Source organism: Ciconia boyciana, chromosome 1, assembly GCF_034638445.1.
Source record: "Ciconia boyciana chromosome 1, ASM3463844v1, whole genome shotgun sequence".
In the NCBI taxonomy this organism is placed as follows: Eukaryota; Metazoa; Chordata; class Aves; order Ciconiiformes; family Ciconiidae; genus Ciconia; species Ciconia boyciana.
In genome coordinates, this window is record NC_132934.1 from 77,522,727 (window position 1) to 77,543,737 (window position 21,011).

At 38.6% G+C, this 21,011-nt stretch overlaps 1 protein-coding gene across 4 annotated transcripts in view; it reads right to left on the bottom strand.

Annotated features, from left to right (window-relative positions):
• The window catches only part of SCUBE1 (signal peptide, CUB domain and EGF like domain containing 1), a 221,058-nt gene that overhangs the window by 102,070 nt on the left and 97,977 nt on the right, over window positions 1-21,011 (bottom strand). For all 4 annotated transcript variants that reach the window (XM_072875936.1, XM_072875926.1, XM_072875918.1 and 1 more), the window contains exons 5-6: window positions 10,192-10,317; window positions 261-377 (exon numbers count right to left, since the gene is read on the bottom strand). In XM_072875936.1, coding sequence (XP_072732037.1) covers window positions 261-377; window positions 10,192-10,317 — 243 coding nt within the window. The remainder of the gene's footprint in view (window positions 1-260; window positions 378-10,191; window positions 10,318-21,011) is intronic.

A 21,011-nucleotide genomic window follows, 5' to 3' on the forward strand; every position in this document is an offset into this window, starting at 1 on the left:
AAAGAAATAAAAGTTACACAGGAGTAACAAAGGGATACTTCATTAACAAACATTTTGACAAAACACGCACAAATGCTTCTCTCTCTGTATAGAGTGACCTTAGCTACTATGGCCAGGAACTGCTGTTATACACTTCTCTCAGCAATGGTGCTAAAGGCCTGTGAGATACAAACACACACGCACACACACATACATACATATGTGCACATATATATTCTATGAGGAATACAAAATAAAATGCGCTGCAGAGAAGTACTTACCAATGCAGGTTCGGCCATCTGAATGTAGGGCATACTTCTGATGACAACCACACACAGGACCAGTATCTGTGTCATCACAGGTGTGTTGGCAGCCTCCATTCCCATAGTTACAGGTTACTAGTTAAGCCCCAAATGAATGTGTATATATGTATATATAAATAAAATGACAATGAAACCAATTAGTCTTGAGGGCCTTTCAGAACACAGAAGAGCAGTAACAAACCAAGACGTAAGGCAACATAACATTAGTATTTGCAGTTATTTGCATTTCTTATTCTTTCTGACCCCCCTTATCTTAGCCACGCTCCTGTCTTACACCCTACTCTCAATTTGTGCAGTGAAGGAAAAAAGAGAAAGAAAAAAAGAAATGTGCTACTTTTTCCCCAGTCTATTTGGATTCATAATTTTAGTATGAGTGGTTAGCCAATTTTATCTCTTCCTAAAAGCAACATGCTTCATGTCCATGATGTATAAGGCATGAAAAAATGAGCAGAAGAAATGTCTCTACTAATACAGACATATATTTTCAAGTCTATAGACAGCATTTCTCTTTTCCTTCCCCTTCACTTTCTAAGTGGAGGAAGCAGAGACCAAACAGCAAGGATAGAACCATATTAAGTCTTGAAATGTATTATTTCAAGTACTAGTCCTCCTAGAGTAGAAGAATGTTTAAAAAAACCCCAGGAAACATGTTTGGTTTTTTTCTTTTCTTCTCTGAAACAAAAAATACATGGTTGTTATGGCCCTGCAGTGCTCTGGCCTCAACTAGGAAGGAAACGGTGGAGATGTCACCTTCACTTCCAAGCATACAGTACAAAATGGCTTTTAGCAATCAAAATGTCCTCTGGTGAAAAAATACTAAACATACGTTAAAGCAAACATTGTTCAAGACAGAGTTTTGAAATTTACATGAATTAATAGATCAGATTAAATTTCCTTTGTCACATGATGGATTTAATTTCTGACTATTAAGACAAACCAGTTTTTAAATATTAAGCTGGCTAGTGCCATTAACAATGCCTCTCATTTGTCCCTGTTCTGGTTAATCCTTTGCAGTCGCATAGCTTGATGCTGAATAACACAATTCTGATCTGACTGAATTCCATTTACTGTCTTTACATACGAGTAATTTGGACTAGGTTCTTTATCAGTATATATATACCAGCAGATACAGAGGAAATCGAATATACCGTTATTCAGTTATATCATACTCATCATTTCAGAGGACTTCAATGCTTTGAAATTTTACAGTAATTTAAATACTGACTGCAGTAATTTAAATACTGACTCCTACTATCAGAAGGAATTTCCTCACATTGGTCTTAGCAGAATTTTCCTTCTAGATAGGAGAGTTTATAAAAGAGCCAGGGTAGCAAATTGCAATATACAATAAAACTAAGATAATGGTTAACAGGATTTTAAAATCATGTATCTAAATCTAAACTGAGGTTCCATCTAATGCAATAGGGCTAAGCTCATATAATTTCCTACTGACCTCAGTGACTCTGCTTTAACGCTAGCTTCTTAAAATGGAGTAGACTGGAATTTTCAGTCACAGTAACTAGAACTGAAATATCCCACCTCTGGTGTGCGTGTCCCAGTGCTGAATAGTCATGCCACTCTCAGTAATCACTTAGGTATTTCGCTTAAAATGGAACAATTCTAAGAAAAGCAACTGAGGGAGATCCACCACAGCATACCCAACAGAATTTGCATTAAAACCTCCTGCCAGCGTGGGAACCGCAAGTTTACACCCATGATCCCTGAAGTCTGGCAAAGATCACAACAGGAATTGTCCACCTCCCAAGTGAGTACAGACCAGAGGCCACTACAGACGCAAGCATCCTTGGTCCTTCACATTGTACACTTTGAATAAAATCCTTGTGTTGTTCAGAGATAGAGAAGGAATGTGGACAAGTGGTAAGAACAATCCCTGAGAAGAGTGCCTGCCTGAATTCCCACCTCTCCTCTCAGGAATATCACTGTTCTATCCAACTGGAAAGAATGTCAATGAGAAAGATGGAGAGCAGCCTGATCCACATTCCCTTATTGGAGCTTGACAGTTTGGGCACTAGGCTGGAAAATGGGAATTGTGGGTTCAGTCCCACCAGACAGAGGGCAGAATTGAACTCGCATACCCCAAGTCATAAGAATTCTAAACTTCCAAGGAATTACATTAAAAAAGCCCCCTAAGCAACAACTACTATCAGGCATCCTTTCTCCTTCTCCAGTTTTATAACTTAAGTATTAATTTATTTTTGTGAAAAAATACATGAAATAAAACCATTCTGCTTTGCATCAAATGGAAGCAACATTTCATTTTCTTCAATACACAATACATTTTAGCTTTTCTTTTTGATGCAAAACAAACAAATTAAAATTTTACATCAATTCTCCATTCTTAAACCTCCCACCTTTTCAAAGCAGTCATGCTGAAAAATCATTTCCTTGCTCAACACTATGCCTGTCCTTATTCACCTCGCTTCTTTTTACCCATTCTTTGATTTGCAATTTTTTGGGGTTAATCTTTTTCTTATGGCGCTCTCTCTATGCCACATTATGTGTGCAACAGTAACTTCTTGGTTAATCTGGAGGTACAGAAATACTGGCTTGCAGCTTAGCTGAGAGCTAGAGGAACAGACAGAGGTTGTTTGAATCGGCTGACTGCAGCCTGATGGCAAACATGAGCTCTCTTCTGGCTGGCTGTGTCTGGGATGTGATCAAGCAGGGGCAGTAGGTAGTATAGAAGGCAGCTGCTTGCAATATCCACAGTATTGGGTGCATGTTGGCAGAGCTAATCCAGGACAAGGTAATTTCCATCTACCTATCTGCCCCCCTTCTTGACCCCGTATGCCTCTTGGATTACGTAGAAGTTCATTCAATGTTTCTATCCCTGCTGGACTGCTGTGCCATCATAAATTAACCTAAAGTTGTTGTTTATGCCAGATGTTTAAATACATTTCTAGCCAACAGTATTTTTATTGAGGATTGCAATCAGCAACAAAGTGTATATTTTAAACAACTTGACTGCAGTGGTTATTTTTGGCATTCCTTGTTGAAAGCCTCTGCTGGCAGAGATGAAAATATCTTAACACCGTTTCTCTGATCCACGTAATATGAGGGACTTTTCCTTACTATATTTATCTATGAAAATGTGCACTAGACTGATGGGTTTTATAGTAAATCCTGCAGAATCACACACTTGTTTTATAGTTTCCCTGTATACTAAAGTTACTGGTCCCTCTTCTACCCAGTCAATGAACACAGATGTAGGTCAGTTCTTTTTCCTGTCTCTTACAAATATTAGTAAATCACGTTTTTGAAGGATTTGAATTTCTGTCTAGACTATAATTCATTTATTTATTTATTTTAAGCAACTTGAGACAAAATTCTGGAGCTTGACAGCTCTGCAGGTGAAACTAGTACAAAATCCAGTTGTAAAATAGATAATTTCAATTTCCTTCCAGCCTTAATTCTGTGGCAGTGACACAGTGAGAAGTTTCACTTGCTTAGAGAACGAAAACCAAATTTATTTAAAAGCAAAGGGACATCCAGATCTAATCCATTTTTGTCAGAAAGCATTAAAGCAAAATTAATGAGAAATCTCAAAGTGTTATTTAAAAAATTATTTCTGGTAACTTTGGACTCTATAGCTATGCAAAAGACAGTGTGCTCATTCAGAGTCTGTGACATTAAAAAGGCAAACAAAAAGAGGCAAAATGGTAACTTCTGCCAGACACAGATCACCTTCAAATATTATAAATCATGTTACAATAAAAGGGATGGAAAACAGTAAGCAATTTTTCTTTTTTTTTACCAAAGGAGAATATACACATATCTGTTAGAACTCAGATACACTTAAACCCACATAGCAGATTTAAAACCAGAGTAACACCATTGCCTATGTTGCTGCTTCAGCATTTGTGTATGTCTTAAGTGCAATAAAAATGCTGGGCTCTTTCCCTTAGTGGGAGAAATACCCTGTACAACTGGCTAAAACCAGCATCTCACAAAGAAGGCTTTGCTCGTGTTGGCTACAAACATGAGTAGAAACAGCACACAAGCCCTACAGAGATGCACACCATCTGTGTGAGGTGTCTAATGCCGGTGGCCAAGTTACCAGTCTGTTCTCCCAACATTGCTTCTACTGTGAATGAAGAGCTATCACAGAATCATAGAATGGTTTGGGTTGGAAGGGATTTTAAAGATCATCTAGTTCCAACCCCCCTGCCATGGGCAGGGACACCTTCCACTAGACCAGGTTGCTCAAAGCCTCATCTAGCCTGGCCTTGAACACTTGCAGGGATGGAGCATCCACAACTTCTCTGGGCAACCTGCTCCAGTGTCTCACCACCCTCATAGTGAAGAACTTCCTCCTTATATCTAATCTAAATCTACCCTCTTTCAGTCTAAAGCCATTACCCCTTGTCCTATCACTGCATGCCCTTGTAAAAAGTCCCTCTCCAGCTTTCTTGTAGGCCCCCTTCAGGTACTGGAAGGCTGCTATAAGGTCTCCCTGGAGCCTTCTCTTCTCCAGGCTGAACAACCCCAACTCTCTCAACCTGTCTTCACAGGAGAGGTGCTCCAGCCCTCTGATCATCTTCATTGCCCTCCTCTGGACTTGCTCCAACAGGTCCATGTCCTTCTTATGTTAGGGGCCCCAGAGCTGAACACAATACTCCAGGTGGGGTCTCATGAGAGTGGAGCAGAGGGGCAGAATCACCTCCCTTGACCTGCTGGTCACACTTCTTTTGATGCAGCCCAGGATATAGTTGGCTTTCTGGGCTGCAAGCGCACATTGCTGGGTCATGTTGAGCTTCTCATCAACCAACACCCTCAAGTCCTTTTCCTCAGGGCTGCTCTCAATCCATTCTCTACCCAGCCTGTCTTTGTGCCTGGGGTTGCCCCGCCCCATGTGCAGGACCTTGCACTTGGCCTTGTTGAACTTCATAAGTTTCACATGGGGCCACCTCTGAAGCCTCTCAAGGTCCCTCTGGAGGGCATCCCTTCCCTCCAGTGCATTGACCGCACTGTCTATGTCACCAACAAAGATGTTAAACAGCGCCGGTCCCAATACCGACCCCTGAGGAATGCCACTTGTCACTGGTCTCCACGTGGACATTGAGACATTGACCGCAACTCTTTGAGTGCGATCATCCAGCCAATTCCTTATCCACCAAGTGGTCCATCTGTCAAAGCCATGTCTCTCCAATTTAGAGACAAGGATGTCATGTGGGACAGTGTCAAATGCTTTGCACAAGCTATGGGGCATCCTGAGCTGAAGCCGACACTGGTGCTTTAAATAAGCTTCAAACAAGATTAATTCTTTTCTCTGACTATAATGCTCAGGCTCTTGAACTGGACAGTCAACTTTCATGGCCTGCAGGCTGGCAGCGTGGCATAATCTCCCTAACTGTCCACCTGCCTATGCTGTAAGCAGCAGCATCTATTCAGTTTGGCTGGGCTGAGCTAAGCATTCCTGAGACACAGCTTTGCATGTGAGCCAGTGCTTACATCCATAGAAATGTATGGACTAGTCTTGAAATGACATTTTGATGATGAAAGACAAGAAACAACTGTCTGGAAGAGGAATGACATCTTAAAGAACAAAAGGGATTTTAATGTAGTTATTCCACTGAATAATGATGTTGATGTTCCATGCTAAAACCCCCAGAAGATAGAAAATACCAAAATTCAGCCTCACTCTACTGGCTAAATCCTGCTTCAGTGCTTTTCTGAACTTTCATATAATCCTTTTTCTGGTCTCTTCCATGTGACATGCCCATGACAAGGAGTATTTGAAAACATATGGCCAAATATTAAATCTATCATTTAGTACCCACTAACCCAAAAAATCCCCTAAGACAACAATGTCCTGATCTTGTCCACATGTGGATTGAAAAATATACTATGGCTCAGATGCCACAGAATTTGCAACAAGCCAGATCTTTTGTTTTTGTAGCATGGCTTTCTGCGACAGTTTGAACCAGCACATTGTAATTCCAGATAAATTAAAAATTGCACTGTTTTTTAACTAAATTGGCCATTAAATATATAATTTATATAAATATAGGGGCATCTCTTTCTATGTGATAAAGCTCTGCATGCAACATTGCTTGCATTATTTATTCTAGTGTGGCCTTACATTTTTAACATTCTGGAGATCTTTGTACTGACAGCAAGTAGCTGCATTAGAACATTGTCAGCAGGAGCTGAAAAGCTGCCACTTGGCACAGGTGGGATGGCATTTTATTATAAACATACTAGACAGGATTTTTATAATTACTTAGCACTAGCCCTCCTACTTACTTAAATCATTATTATCGGAGTGGGCACATAGAAAGAGCTGTAGTTAAGGTTATCCAGCATTTTTCATTAAAAGATTCAGCTTTCACTTGTTTATAACTGTCAGAATTATTTCTTTTAGGCTTGAACTTGCGGGTATGTGTATCTGCTTTAGGTTTCCTTTTACTTTTTCAAGTTCCAGCTAAACTGATACAGCTAATAATGAGATTAACAAAAAATGGCTTGGATAGTTCATGTTTAGGGAAAAAAATCTTCAGTTTATCAAAAATGTATAATGCAATCATGCTCAGGAGCAGGATCTTAAAATCTATCATGGATACAGATATAGAAAGAGGAGGTAATTTCCCCTGTTTTTCCACTGTAATCTGGAACCAAATTCACTATTCCTAAGTCTCTTCTTTCTGCTGCCAGCAAGCTTCTATGAAAATCACTGATAAAGCATATTCCTCTTCTAATGGCTTGTGTACACAGAAGATGGTAGTTTACTGCTGCTTTGGATCTAAAGGATGCAGCTCTTCTGAGGAATTATGCATGGATCTGTATGAGTCTGCTTGGTGTATTTCTAGGTGACCTCTTGAGGTCCCTTCCAGCCTCAATGCTTCTGCGTTTTCCTAGTGTGGTGGGCAAGACTTTTTTTTTTTGTAACTGAGAAATTGCATGTTTAAAATTTACACTCAGAAACCATTAAAGTTGCAATATTATGCACTCAAAAGCTACAAAATACCAGACTTCTGGTACATAGGCTTATTGTATTGTGATAACCATCCTTAATGACAAATGCAGAAAACACTCCTGTCTTATTCAGTGCACAGTGGAGCTGGGGAAAGTCAGGTCTGTGGAAACAGCTGGAGAATCTTGTCTTATTTGCTGCAGAATGAGTAGTAAATCAGAAAGGGACTGTCAAGAAAGGATGGTCTTGTTCAGACAGTGAATAGAGCCCTAAGAAACTCTCATCTATTTCTGCCCCGGCCATAGAATTCCTACTTAGGGCTTGGCAAGTCACTTGAATCACATCTATTACAGGTTACTAATATGATATTCCTTTCTCCATGGCATTTGCAACTACAGCTGGAGCCATTGGGAGCTTGGCTTTGATCATGCTAAAGTGCTACAAATGCTGAGCTGGGTTCTGGGTGTTTCTTGTTAATCACCTATCACTACTAAAAGACTTTGACATTAACATCTTTATATTCATTTCCCATTTGTAAAATAGTCAAAGGAGTACTTTTTAACTTGACAAGAACGTTCTGAAAATACATTACCAATGCCTACAAAGCACTTCGATATTACAGTAATGAGTATCATAGGAAAATCCATGAGGAAATTAAAAATTTTATGTTCACAATAGGATTTAAATACTGTGCAGCAGGCAAAGCATGACACTGAATTATGGAGAGGAAGCTATTGAACAAAAGCCTGTTTAATGAGCACTGACCATCATGTACACTGAAGGAAGCAAGACACCAATAGCGACTGCCTTATTAGCATGCGATGATATGATCAGGTGATATGTAATCATGTAATTCGGATGTAATGACAATCTTGTAATGCATGCATAAAAAGCAGGGAGCCTCCTTCCAATTTTTAATGCTTTTTAACTCATTTTAACATCTTTTTTTCCTTTGAGGAACACATGTCTCATTACTAGAGGCCTTGGGCCACGTCTGAAAACCTCTCCCAGTATTCTGATTCAATTGCAAACTGGCTGATAAAAATTAACCTAGTGAGGTACTGGTTCTCTGCCACTTGTTCACATAAAAAAACAGAGAAGCAGGCTCTGACAAACCCTGAAAGGCACAGTCTTCTGGAGGGACCATGATAAATCAGAATAATTGAGAGGGATACAGGGATATACTAGAGGTATATCAGCCCCTACCAGTCCCTGGTATACAGGGCTACAGACCCAGTCCAGGCTGACTAGGGGCAAGTGTCTCTTTTTCAACTCTTCAACATAGCGGTACTCAGTACTTGCAAAGCTGCAGCTCAAGATTTAAGCCAATTCCACTGAAATGGTTAGCTATGAAAAAGTTTTTTTAAAAGTCAAGATTTGGTTTCAGAACTAGAACTTTATAAATAGCCTGCTGTAATCTCACAATTTTTGTCCCAGGCTATCTGGCTACAGCTTTATACTTTTTTGTGTTTGGAAGGGCTAGAAGTACAGTTATTTTAAATAAGACTCTGGAACGTATTTGCAGAATGTGCTGTGGGTTTAGGGGTCGGTGTACTCTGCAGCAAGCTCTGCGGCCTTGAAAAACTCATCGTCCCTACTTAGAGATCTGTCAGCAAAATTTGATTATAATTCCAACTACAATTTGAACGCCACAAGGCACAGAATAAATTCAAGTTTTTCACTCTATTAAACCTTGAGGCATTTAGAAATATTGTTCCAGAAAAGGCCCTAATTCTCCTGTCACCATCTCACTATGAAAAAAGATAATGTAATACCTAAGGAATGTACAAATTTGTGGAAACAAATAATAAACAACATAAATAAACATCCTCTCCCACTTTACCAATGTAGCTGATGTTGCACTGCAATTAACAGCACGCAATGTTCACTTCTAATAAACACTGAGAATGAAAATTACCATAAAGGCAATTTTTCTCTGCGCTTTTGCCTTTGGCTTTGTGTAGCCTCTTAATACTGAGGAGCAATCAGGCTGTTCAATATCCTGTGGCATTTCTTGATATTCAAAGGTGATTCTTTTGACTTTGTACTTGGGAATTAATATCATCTAAGTGTGTTTATACAGTGGAGATCTCAGGAAGAAAAATGCTGAAGTGGAAGAAAGACTATCACAAAAATACTGGCCCTATGCAAAGCACAAAACATATTTTATGTTGTTTTATTGCACTTCCTTTTTTTTGCCTCTCACAAAGCTACCAAGTAGGAAAGCAAGCTATTGGAGTCAGATCTAATGCTCACTGAAGCCATCAGAAAGACTCCCATGCAATTTGGAAGCTTTCACATGACGATGCTAAATTACAGAGGGTCAGTTATTTTAACCTATACAGAACAATTTCCAATTTTGTGGGCTAATGAATATCTATATCTTCAGCACCCCAGTTTCGAGAATACATCACTCAGGGTTTTTCTTTGAAGAACAATAAATATATGATACAGCTGCATGTTTTCCAAGTAATAACAAGAAAAGTAGCCTGTGTGCAGTCAATTTAGGACTAGAGCAAACATTTCTATCCTTTAAAAAAGAGGAATTGGCACTCTTAATTTGATAGCTCTAGTGGATTTATCATTAAACCCATTAGTAGATTTATCAATGCATCTGTCATTGTGGACCTTCAAAATATTGCAAGCCAGAATCCTCTATGCTTTATTTGTTTTACTTTACAAGGAAAGCCTGGATTAAACTGATCCCTCACTTTTCTGCATTCATAGGAAAGTAGAAAAGTTGATACCATTTTGCTAACAGAGTCACTGCCAACATTCTGCTATTCAATCCCTCTTATCCATTCCCAAGTACACCTTCTACAGAAAAACCATATTACTAAAATTACAAATCACCTTTGGCCAAAACAAAGTTGATTTCTTGGCTTCTGGAAAATAACAACAATGAAGAAAATAAGACATTTGGGGGCATTTGAAATTTAATCTTCATCTACCTACATTTGCAGTCCTTCTGGTTTTTGGCAAGCTCAAAGCCAGGCCTACATTCACAGGCAACCCCACCTTTGGGCGTCTCCCGGCAGATGTGTGCACACCCATGATCTTTGTTCATACAGTTCATACCCTCTGTAAAAAAAAGAAAGAAAAATGGAAAATATTAGTACTAAAATAAAATTACAAAATGATTATACACATCCAATCCTCCAGTAATTTTAATTGTAATTTTTATTTTGCATCTGGACTGTGTTCCACAAGGCAAAAGAATGCAGTATACAATCAACAAAACAGTGTAATAAAGGACAAACCTCCTCTGGGGCAAATACAATGAGTACTACTGTGGACTATAGGGTGTCTCTGCTGCATGTAGAAACCCAGGTCTTGTGATTTCCCTATTCCATATCCATATTCTAATCTTTCATGAAAATATAATGGATTCAAAGGATACTCCAGGAAGTTGTCTGTCCCACAGGTGATTATCGGAGTTGAATAACTGAGCTCACTGTTTTTTTTTCCACATATGAATTTAATGGTTGTTACTGTCTGGTGCATTTTTATTTGCCTGTTAATGTGCTTTATATTCTCTAACACACAAAATCTACCAAATATTACATCTGAGCATTTTTGCTTGGGTCTGTTTCTTCGCTCTTTGTTATACATCTCAATTATCTATGTCATCCACCATAAACGCAGCCAACCTCCAACAAACCTACTACCACTTTTCTCTTTGACTATATTAAACAAAACATACCAGCTGTTCAACAAATGCCCATGTGCCACGGGTGGATTCCTATTAATGTTTATGCCAAGGAGCAGTATCAACCAGCTTTCTCTTAATCATCATAGGGCCAATTTTAGCTTTCTAAACCATGTAAGTGATTTAGATACTGAATGCACCTTATGCTCTTAGAGGCTTTCATTACTGAGTTAATTCAAATCCCACATATTCACAGAAATCTTGAACTCAGTCCTTATGGGTCAGCATCTAGCATTCCTTGTGTGAACGAAGGCTAGCTAGATTTGCATTACAAAGCCTTCTCAGACTTCCCCTTGGATATCTGACCTGGAAAGGAGAAACAAATTCTCTCAGAGTACACCGACAGAGAATTCACAGTGTAACTCAGCTTACTACTGTGAAAACAGCATGTATTCCCCAAAACACTGGTGCATGCAACATCAGGGTGGACTCAGCAGCTCATTTGTCACTTTGTAACATGGCTACTCCTACCTATTCTAGGCTAATTTCTCAAAACAACTCCCGTGTCGTTAAACCTACAGTGACAACATACTGTAAATAAATGTTTTTTCAGGGCTGTTGCAAAGTTTTTGCTTCCAAAGGTGAAAACGATCACTGCCCTTCCTTTCTATTCTTCCAGAAGCTACATGAACCTACCTGCCACTTCCAGCATCTACACACACTGCCTTTAGGCTGAGTCTGGTCTCAGACTATCAGATACGTGAAACCAAGTGTGCAGGCTTTATGATGGATTTGAGCAAAAGTTTCTCTGCATACAGAATAGTTTTTAATTGAACACAAATAAAAGGATTAGCGTGTAAGACAGCTACTAAGAAACTTTGTGTGCAAAATTCTGAGGAGGAAATGCTACAGAAAGTCAATCAGAGATTCCCTCAGGTTGACAGAAGCGAACAGCTTCAGAAGTTATTTGCACTGCTCGACTTTACCTCAGAAAGGTTTATATTAGCAGAGCAATGAAAAACACACACCACCAGCCCAAGTGGGTATTTTTGTTCATCTCTCCTACAAAAAATATCAGGATCTTAAATCTCACTGCCTATGAAAACCAACTTTACAGACAACAGATATATTTCTCTCTTCTAAATTCCCCTCTGCGTTAGCCTTGATGAGTCTAAAAATTTGCCAAAGCACAAAATAAGTTATTCTCTGTAAACTGCAGCCTGGACAACAGATGCTTTTGCAAGATATAATACATACTATACTATACCATCCTATACATCGAAGTGAGGTATGAATGTTTTGTTTGGCTGAACAGATATAAGAAACCTGGGAATGGCCTTATTGAAGGTTTTGAGGCATTTTATAATCTCTTTCTCTCCACTTCTCCCAACAAAGGATTTCAGACACAATGTGTTTGACAAACTGCATTCCTGCGCACTACGCTATGTTCAGAAAAGGATCTGGGAAAGATAACACATGCCTGATTGAGTCACACTGCTGAGGCAATGAGAAGAGAGGAATTAGACAGATGAAAGAAGATATTTAATGGCCCAGAAGTGTAATGAAGCAAGTGATTTTCAGTGTTTACTTACAGATACTGAATATCTGCCATTGTTAAAATCACTAGGGAAGACAGAAATTGTGCACTGCTAAAAATATCGGGAGAAATCAAAGATCAGAATTATTACATTCTGAAACAAAAGTGAAAGACAAAGCAGATTTTATGCTGGTATTTGTGTGTAAGACCACAGTATTTCAGTTACTGTATTAATCATTTCAGTTATTGTATTCATCAGGTAGTTGGAGCTGTGGAAAAACTATTTCAGTTCCATGTTTAGCTGGAGAAGAACACCACAGAAATCTCCTGAGCCTGAAAACCATTATTTCACAAAATCTAAGTTTTTCTGGTGAAATGAAAGACCATTATTTTTCAGTCAAGAGCAGGAAATAATCCACAATGAAATTTCTCATTTATATTTTAGTATTTTTCAAAATCCCTAAGAATTAAATTACAAAAAAATTCCTCAACAAAATTTTGCTTAGGCCTGAAAAAAGTATTTAAATAAAAATGCAGCAAATAAGTATTTCGGCTTGTTTAAAAACGTAACCTAAACCAAATTTCTGTTAATTTTCAAATAGTTTTAATTATTCCAAATTTTAATTTTTCAGCAAATACAGTATTTGGGCAGATGTCTTCTGTATCAATCTACATACACAAGTGATTTATGAACCATTGTTGATACATGATTTACTTTTTTTGCAAGCTGACTCTTCAAACAATACTGAACCTGTTATGATATAGCATATAAATCACAATAAAAAATACAAAAATATGCTAAATACCTTCCAAATACTAGTTTAGTTGCTGTACAAATGCATATAAATGGGAGAGAAAAATACTCCTAAAATGACTTTGTTCAGTATTCTCTTTAGCAGGATATGGTCCAAACTCTAAAGCGAACTAGAAATACATAAACCACCTCACAGATATTTTCCCATCCTGAAACTGGATGGAGTGCACTGCTGGTAGTAAAATAACTGGTCTGCTGACTGCATGCCACTCTGCTATTGTAGAAGTAGTAAAATGCCTGAGTTGTTATCTCCCCTCACTATCCCCTCCTGAGAAACAAACTTTTTCCTTATTTTAGTTAATGTTTAGTAGCCACCTAATGTGCACAAGCTTTTTACATAAGGAGCCAACAGCGTGAATAACAGCATGGAAAAAATTCCCCTGATGTTAAAGGGGGATGTTTTTTAAGCATCTCAGTGCCTGCCTTGGCGCTCAGCCTCCCTCAGCCCCAGGACAAAGGGTGACCCAAAGGGGAGGTGGGGCAGCGTGCTTCCAGACCCACTGGCACTGCCATGTGCAGGCAGCCAGGAGGCTCCTCTCCCCAGCCATGGGCAGCACACCACTCCAGCAAAAATGCTGCGTTCCCTCTGGGGGTAACTGGCACAATCAAGGCCAAACAGCTTGATTTACAGAGATGGGTGGAAAACCAGTCATTCAGGTAAAAAACACAATCATGGAAAAATGGGGTGGGATTCTGCTGCTCATTTACATGTGTTTGAAGATTTTCTCTTAATCACCATAAGCCCCAACTCAGCAGACGGGCCCCAGCGCCAAGAGGAGTGCCCTGTGCTTCACGTGTTGCTCCTTCCTAGAGCTGACCAATGTAATGCAGAACCAGGGAACAGAGAAGAAACACCTATGGAATTATTCTAGGCCTTTCCCAAGACAGTACTGAATTATGCCCACAACAGTTTTACTTCAGTATGTTGCACAGCCTGGGCAAAATATCAGGCAATGGATCTTCCGCCCAAGCCCTCACCAGAAAGTATTTGCAGAACTACATCGTTTACTACACAGCCTTGTGGCCCCCCCGCTCTCCCATCACATGCGCAACTGCATCACTCCAGTTTTGAACTCAAGGAGTTGTTCCTAGCTGCTTCTCTTGATTTTTGCAGTGGTCTAGAAGCTGGGTCTGTGGGTCCCAGCTTCTAGAACTGATGTGACTATGGGTCAAGTGAAAAACCATAGTTCCCAAATCAAGGGAAAGACTAAATGTTGATAAAAGAGACATCTGTACACCAAAAAATCCTTACTTTATCATCATGATAGTAAAATGTCCAAAGTTGAAAGGTTCTAGGTTTTTCATGTTAACTGCTCATAAAAGCAGTATCTTAATTTAATATGCTGCCACCCAAGGTAGTCTCTAAAGCCTAGCACAAAAACGGGTGCATGTTCTCTTTGGCAGTGCTTGCAGACAGTAAAAAAACCTTTTCAAACACAGACACACTCTCAGCAAATTCACCTTACAAAAAGACAGCAAAACAGAATGCAATGGAAAATATATTATAAACAGGAAGAGAAATGCCACTTAAGAAATGAAAACACTAATCTAATTAAACTAAATCCTCTCTCAGCATTTTAGATATGACTTGAGAAACTCTCTCCTACTACATTCCTGGATTTTTTCTGACTTTCAGTTACAAAAGATTGTTCATGGGAGAGTGGCAGACATTGTTATATGACCTACAATCCACATTCATTTTTGTTCCTGGCCTAGGAGAGATTTGGGTGTGAGTCTACCACATTAATCCAGTCTGCCATCTAGTTATCACAAATCTCTTAATAGTGCTGTTCTGCAAAATGTTCAGTCTGATACAATGACCTCTCCATTGTATTATGCTCTAAAAATGTTTTCAGCTCAATGGCTCTGAAAGTGCTTAAATCAGGCTGACTGTGACAGCCTTTATTTTTCATTACCACTGCCCGTTCTCATCTTAATTAAGACTTCTTGCAATTATTTTACTCTGTGGTTCATCATATATGCTTACATTATCCTCTATGTTGTCATAAGTTCACTTACTCTGTATTTATATTGCTGCTATTTTTAATAACTGCCAAATAAACATGCTGATCCCAAACACAATCTGAAAAAGACTACTTTAAATTGCACCAAAGATATAATACAGTAATAACTTTTAGAATATTGTCAGAGTATATGTGGTTGAATGTGGTAAGAAAATACAAGAAAACTTGAACTTAAACCATATAGACACACTGACATGCACAGTAGCATGTGCATCACTTATACTCAATCCCCAAAACTACGTAATTGGATTCTCTTTCTTGTTAAGTTAATTTCAGCACTAGGTACACAGTGAAATCTCTTATTACAGTTGCACCTAAGGGTGCATTTTTTTTTAACAAAAAAATGAATCTTATAAAAAAGTCATTTAAAAAGTTGTAGACATGATTTACGAAATTCATACATCACACATAATTTGTATGATTCTGTTCCAGTAACTTCTAAAAGACTTAAAAGACATTAAATATAAGTTATATGCAAGTCATTGAATTGCTGGACTCAGATAAGCCACAGTGTTTAATTATTTATGAACTGTTTTACACACTTTTTATGAACATACCCTGTATGTAAAGTAAAGCATAAATCTTTATAACACAAACAACAAGCAATTGTTGTGGTTAATTTCTCTCCATCAATCTTAGTTATAGGGGATAATTACTTCTGCTTGAGTAGGGGATCCATGTCGTGGTACAAAACTGCTACCGGTGATATTCAGGACTTTTCTCTTTTACAGAACTGCTAATTTAAGGAATGGTAGAGTTCAACTGTATCAGGATCAGTTGATACAGTTCAACTGTATCAGTATGTATTATATATCATAGCAAAATATAATAATACCAAATATATTGTAATTATAATAACTATAAAGTAAGAAACAGGATGTAGCATGAAATATAACGTCTTTAGATCACCCGATTGGCACTTATGGTCATTCTCTCAATGCCTGGTGCTAGAAAGAAGGGAATGTATCTTCAGCAGCAGAGAGAGGAAAGAATACAAGAGTAAACAAGCATTCTCATTTTAGTTGTTTGCGAAACTATTAACATAGTGGGATTTTTGTTTGTTTGTTTTCTTTCTAAAAATTCACGTGAGAAACTACAGTGCTACAATAAAACACACCGGTCAATGACCAAGCAATTTAGAAGACGGACGGAGACAACTCCTCTCCCAGAGTTTTTGTTTTACTCTGTTAGGAATGGAGGCCAAACAAAACACGCTGAGTTTCTGACAGAGACAGGAACATGGTGTTAGTGAAAGTGCAAGATGGCTGTTTCAAGCTAAATGTTACATTATGCATGTCAATTTTGGTCATATAAATGTAGTTAGATGGTTGACTATCCAAAAAAAGCATACTGTTAACTTTTCGGCTGGCTTGTGGAAAGCACTCCACATCTACACCTGTGGGTGTCCTTGCTTTGGCCTTCTAACTCCAGCATCTTGTGTCCTTCACAAGAGCAATGAAAATCAACATTTGACTAAAAAACCCAATTATAGTCAACAAATATATATGGTCAGATCTTAGCTCCACTGGTGCGGAAGGACTGTTTTCCAACAGCCTGGATCTGACCTTCACCTTTATGATGCACAGTTGCATCAGATCCTCTGGACATTTCTGGCTTACTAATAAGGAGCCAGATTCTGGATTGTGATTCTGGCTCACTGATTCTGGGACGTGAAGAATGCCTGGGTGAGCTCGGCTCCCCAGTGAGAGCCTAAGATGCTCTCATCTCAAAACAGAATATGTCCTTACATGAGGATAAAAAAAACACCACCAAGATTTGCTCTCTTCAGCAAGAAAACAGAGTATAAAACTAATTGGCTGAGGCAGCTACCCTTCCTCAGCCGATCACAACGTCATGGGTACAAAGCACCCATCTAGGAATAGACCACTAGAGCTAAGTGAGAAACCTCGCATTGGGTATGCTGGAAACGTAATAATCTATGTCATGGTCTAATGTTTTTCATATTCTTAACTGAATGAACACAAGACTTTCTTTCCATCTTCATTCCTGAAATAAGTTGCTTGGTTCTGCCTAAAGCTTTAGGAAAATACAGTTGTTTCAGTGACCACAGCTCAAGCCAACAGAGGTTGAAAAGAAAAGAAAACAAATAAAGCAGGCAAACTGACCCAAGGAAACAAAATTCTACACTATTAAGTAGGTTGGCTGGAGAAATCCTGGACATCATACAAGAAAACAACTGCTGGTATATTACAAAATAAACAAATTCAAGTTTGTTTAGCAATGTGTTTTCAGTTTGGATATAAAACGTGCTTAGGGACAGCATCTTCAGCAGGCAGGCTTGCAGTCTGATCTCTGACAAGATGTTCCTCCTCTGAGTGGCAGCCAGAAAACCACATGTGTCATCCAGCCCAGAACAGGGGTTTTGTCTTAAGATGTAGAAATAGGCATGTGTCAGAAATATAACTTTATTCTGTCAGCAGTAAAAGCAAAGATTTGCAATTCTGCAAAGGTACTGTAATTTCAGAAAAGAGGACAGAAAGATTAAATGAATGATGGGAGTGAACTGACCAAGTTTAATTTAGCAGAAAAACTATGCAGGTAGGGAAAGGAAATAGATTCAAAAATGTCCAGAAAATGTCAGCAATTCCTGTGGGACCAAGAACAGAGAATAAGAAAGACTGGCTGAAATCCAGCCCGGGTTGGTTGTGACCGACTTGTGATTGTGTGATGGCCTTTTGGTGGATCACATGAAAGAAGTTTGGCAATCTCAGTCTGTTTCCCACATTGCAGAGCTACCAATAGAAGCTGGTGCTTACTGAAACCCGTTTCAACAGTCTCTGTTACCTTCTCACACATAGATACAGTTTATCTCAAAGAAAATTCAGCAAGATAGCCCACGGAATGTGTATTGCTGCTGCTCTGGCAGAAGCAAGGCTATCAGTCTCTGCCAGTATCTACTCGGCACCTGACATTACCACTGATTTCACACAAAGGGAAATAAATGGCAGGGGAAGAGAAAGATAAGGACAAGAAAGGAGAGCAAAACAAAACACAGTCAACACTACTACAACCTGCTTTTAATTTTGCTTCATCTTTAAATCGCAATTCCTTAAACAGTAAAGCAAAGCAAAAGAAAAGGTTGGTTTTCGGGGAGTCACTGCCATAAAAAGTCCATTGGCAGTCAGAGGTGACCCTGAGGGCAGACAAGGCCACGCAGGAGGCATAGCTGAGAAATGAGCTTTCTCCATTTGAGCCTTCACCACTGCTGTCATATTTCTTGGTGCCTTGGTGGGAGCTAATAAACCTTGAGTAGCTCTGATATCCTGGTCCCCAGAGATGTGGTGCTACAGCAGAGCTAGCAAATGACAACATCATCAAGGCACGCTCAAGTACCCTCAGATGGGTAGGAGTTCCGTAACTACAAAAAAGTCCCAAGTTGTGGCAAAAATGAGAAAGTCCCATGTTATTTTTGAAAATACTAGGCCTTTGGGCCTCATAGCATACCAGAGATATGAAAATCTCGCTCACTCTTTTCAGAAAGGGTCTCTCCAGGGATAAAAAGTACCTACTTATAACATGGGAAAATTGTAGAGCATTAGACCAGACAATGGCAAGAAAATGTTTTTTCCCTCCCTGGTCACAGGAAAACTCAGTCTTTAAACAAAATTTCTCCACCCCACCAAGTGAAACTTCTCAAAAAGATGTTGCAAAGTTTTTAGTCCTCCAATAAAAAGACTTAAAATAATCTCGGAAAGAGACACTTTCGACAAATATAAATACATCATTTAATTGAAAATACAGCTTTTCATTAGTGTTTTATGAGAAGGTTTTGAACCGGGTCTAACCAAAGTTTAAATCATTATAGTATCATTTGTGAAAAGATAAGGCAAGAGATGGGATGATGGGATTACAAAAAGAATCCTAAAATCTTGTATTTTTTTCCTTCTTCTGAAATCTGCACAACTGACAAGAGACAGCCTTGGTTTCCAGAAAGAAATATTTCTAATGAAATACTTCAAAAATAACTATTTCTAGGGCACTTTTTCAAACACATAGCGTGTATTCAAATAGACAGAATAACAGTAAATATTTCAACAACACTTTGCTTTGCAGTAACTCCTTCACATCCCAAACTCTTCCCAGGAAAATTTTGTAAGTTCTTGCAACATCATGTAATTAAACATAAAATGAATATGTACTTGATCAGCACCTTTGGAAGCAAGAAGATGTATTTAGCAGGTTTACTTTCCGACTGTATTCAAGCAAGCTGTGTAGTAAATAAACCTTGCAAAGCAGCAGGATGAAACAGATTCTTCTTTTGGGTTCCTATTAAGCTTTAACTAAGATGCTTCATTCCCCATGGAACCAACCAATGATGAAGGGCCCTGGATGTGTGTGAAGGTTTATTTTCTAACTCCAAGTGGAATAATGACCTCAGGAATGCCTATTCTGCACTGGGAATATTCTCACAACTCTCAAATTCTTTTTCAGGGAAGTAACGGTCTCCTGTGGCCTCGACTTATAGGCACTACCTTTCTAAGGCATAAGAAATTCCAAATCAGACAACGTTGTCTGAAGAAATCTGATACTAATTTTGCTATTTTAGTAAGATTATTTTATTACTATGAACACAACATGTAAAGGCATTTCTAAATGTTGATGGCTGGAAAAAGTTTCATATATACAATAGATTTTGTCCTATTTTCTTTTTACATAAACAGAAAATAGACTGTAGGACTAATTAGCAAAATGATACATGATATTAAATTTAACTGTATATATTATATACTATTATAGAGCTATGTATCATTATATATGCACTAATTTTTATATACATTATGAATATTCATAATTATATATAATGCTATATGTACTAATGCATATATAACCTATTTAAACCCCAAAATATGTTGTGCAATAAATGAAGACTGTTCACTGCTCTACAGGTAAATATGGAGCACAGATCAAGTAATTATCTTACATCAGGCCTATCATTTTTGTAGGGCTAAACATGACCAAGATTCAAAGCTCATTCTGTTATTTTGTTCCTTACAAAATAAAACACTGACCATAATGTTAAGGAATCCATAGACTTGCCCCCGTGCAGAAAGGACCAATGTAGCACAAAGGTGGTCATGTCTCTCAAAGGTAAGGGATAAAGCAATACAGTTTCTAGCCTCCTGTTCAGTTTTTTTGGGGTCACTTCAGCTCTAGAAAGCTGAATGTGAAGCAACATCCATATGCAGCTGTGCTATAGTCCCCACAGCTTCACATTTCCATCAACATTTTGACAGTAGAAAAATCCAATGGTCTAAGTTATTGTCCAACAACCAAACAGCTGATTGCCACCAGCTGTGGCGACTTTCAGAAAAATCATATACAACCTGGAACCAAAATTTTAACAGTATTTTTGGAGCCATTGAGTCAACTGCAGTTTCTTTCAAAAACAAAATTGTGGATATACTTAAGTGGTATGTTTGCACACAACACAAGTTCTTTTTGGTGCAAAGCTTTCTTGCGTTCAAACCTCGAGTTCTGTACAGCCCACTTCCATGCACCACTGGTGTACAGGAAGTAGGCTGTCCCTTGGGGAAGTCAAACTGGAAGGTGTACACTAGGGTGTGAGAAACAGCACCACAGAGTGCAGAACGGATTTCAAACTTGTTCACAATTTCAATACATTCCTTTCTTTTTTTTATAAAAACACATATATATTTCACTGATGAGTATCAGAGAAATAAAGTAATCCAACTCAGAACTGCACTGGAGTGAAGAAAGAATATGCCTTAG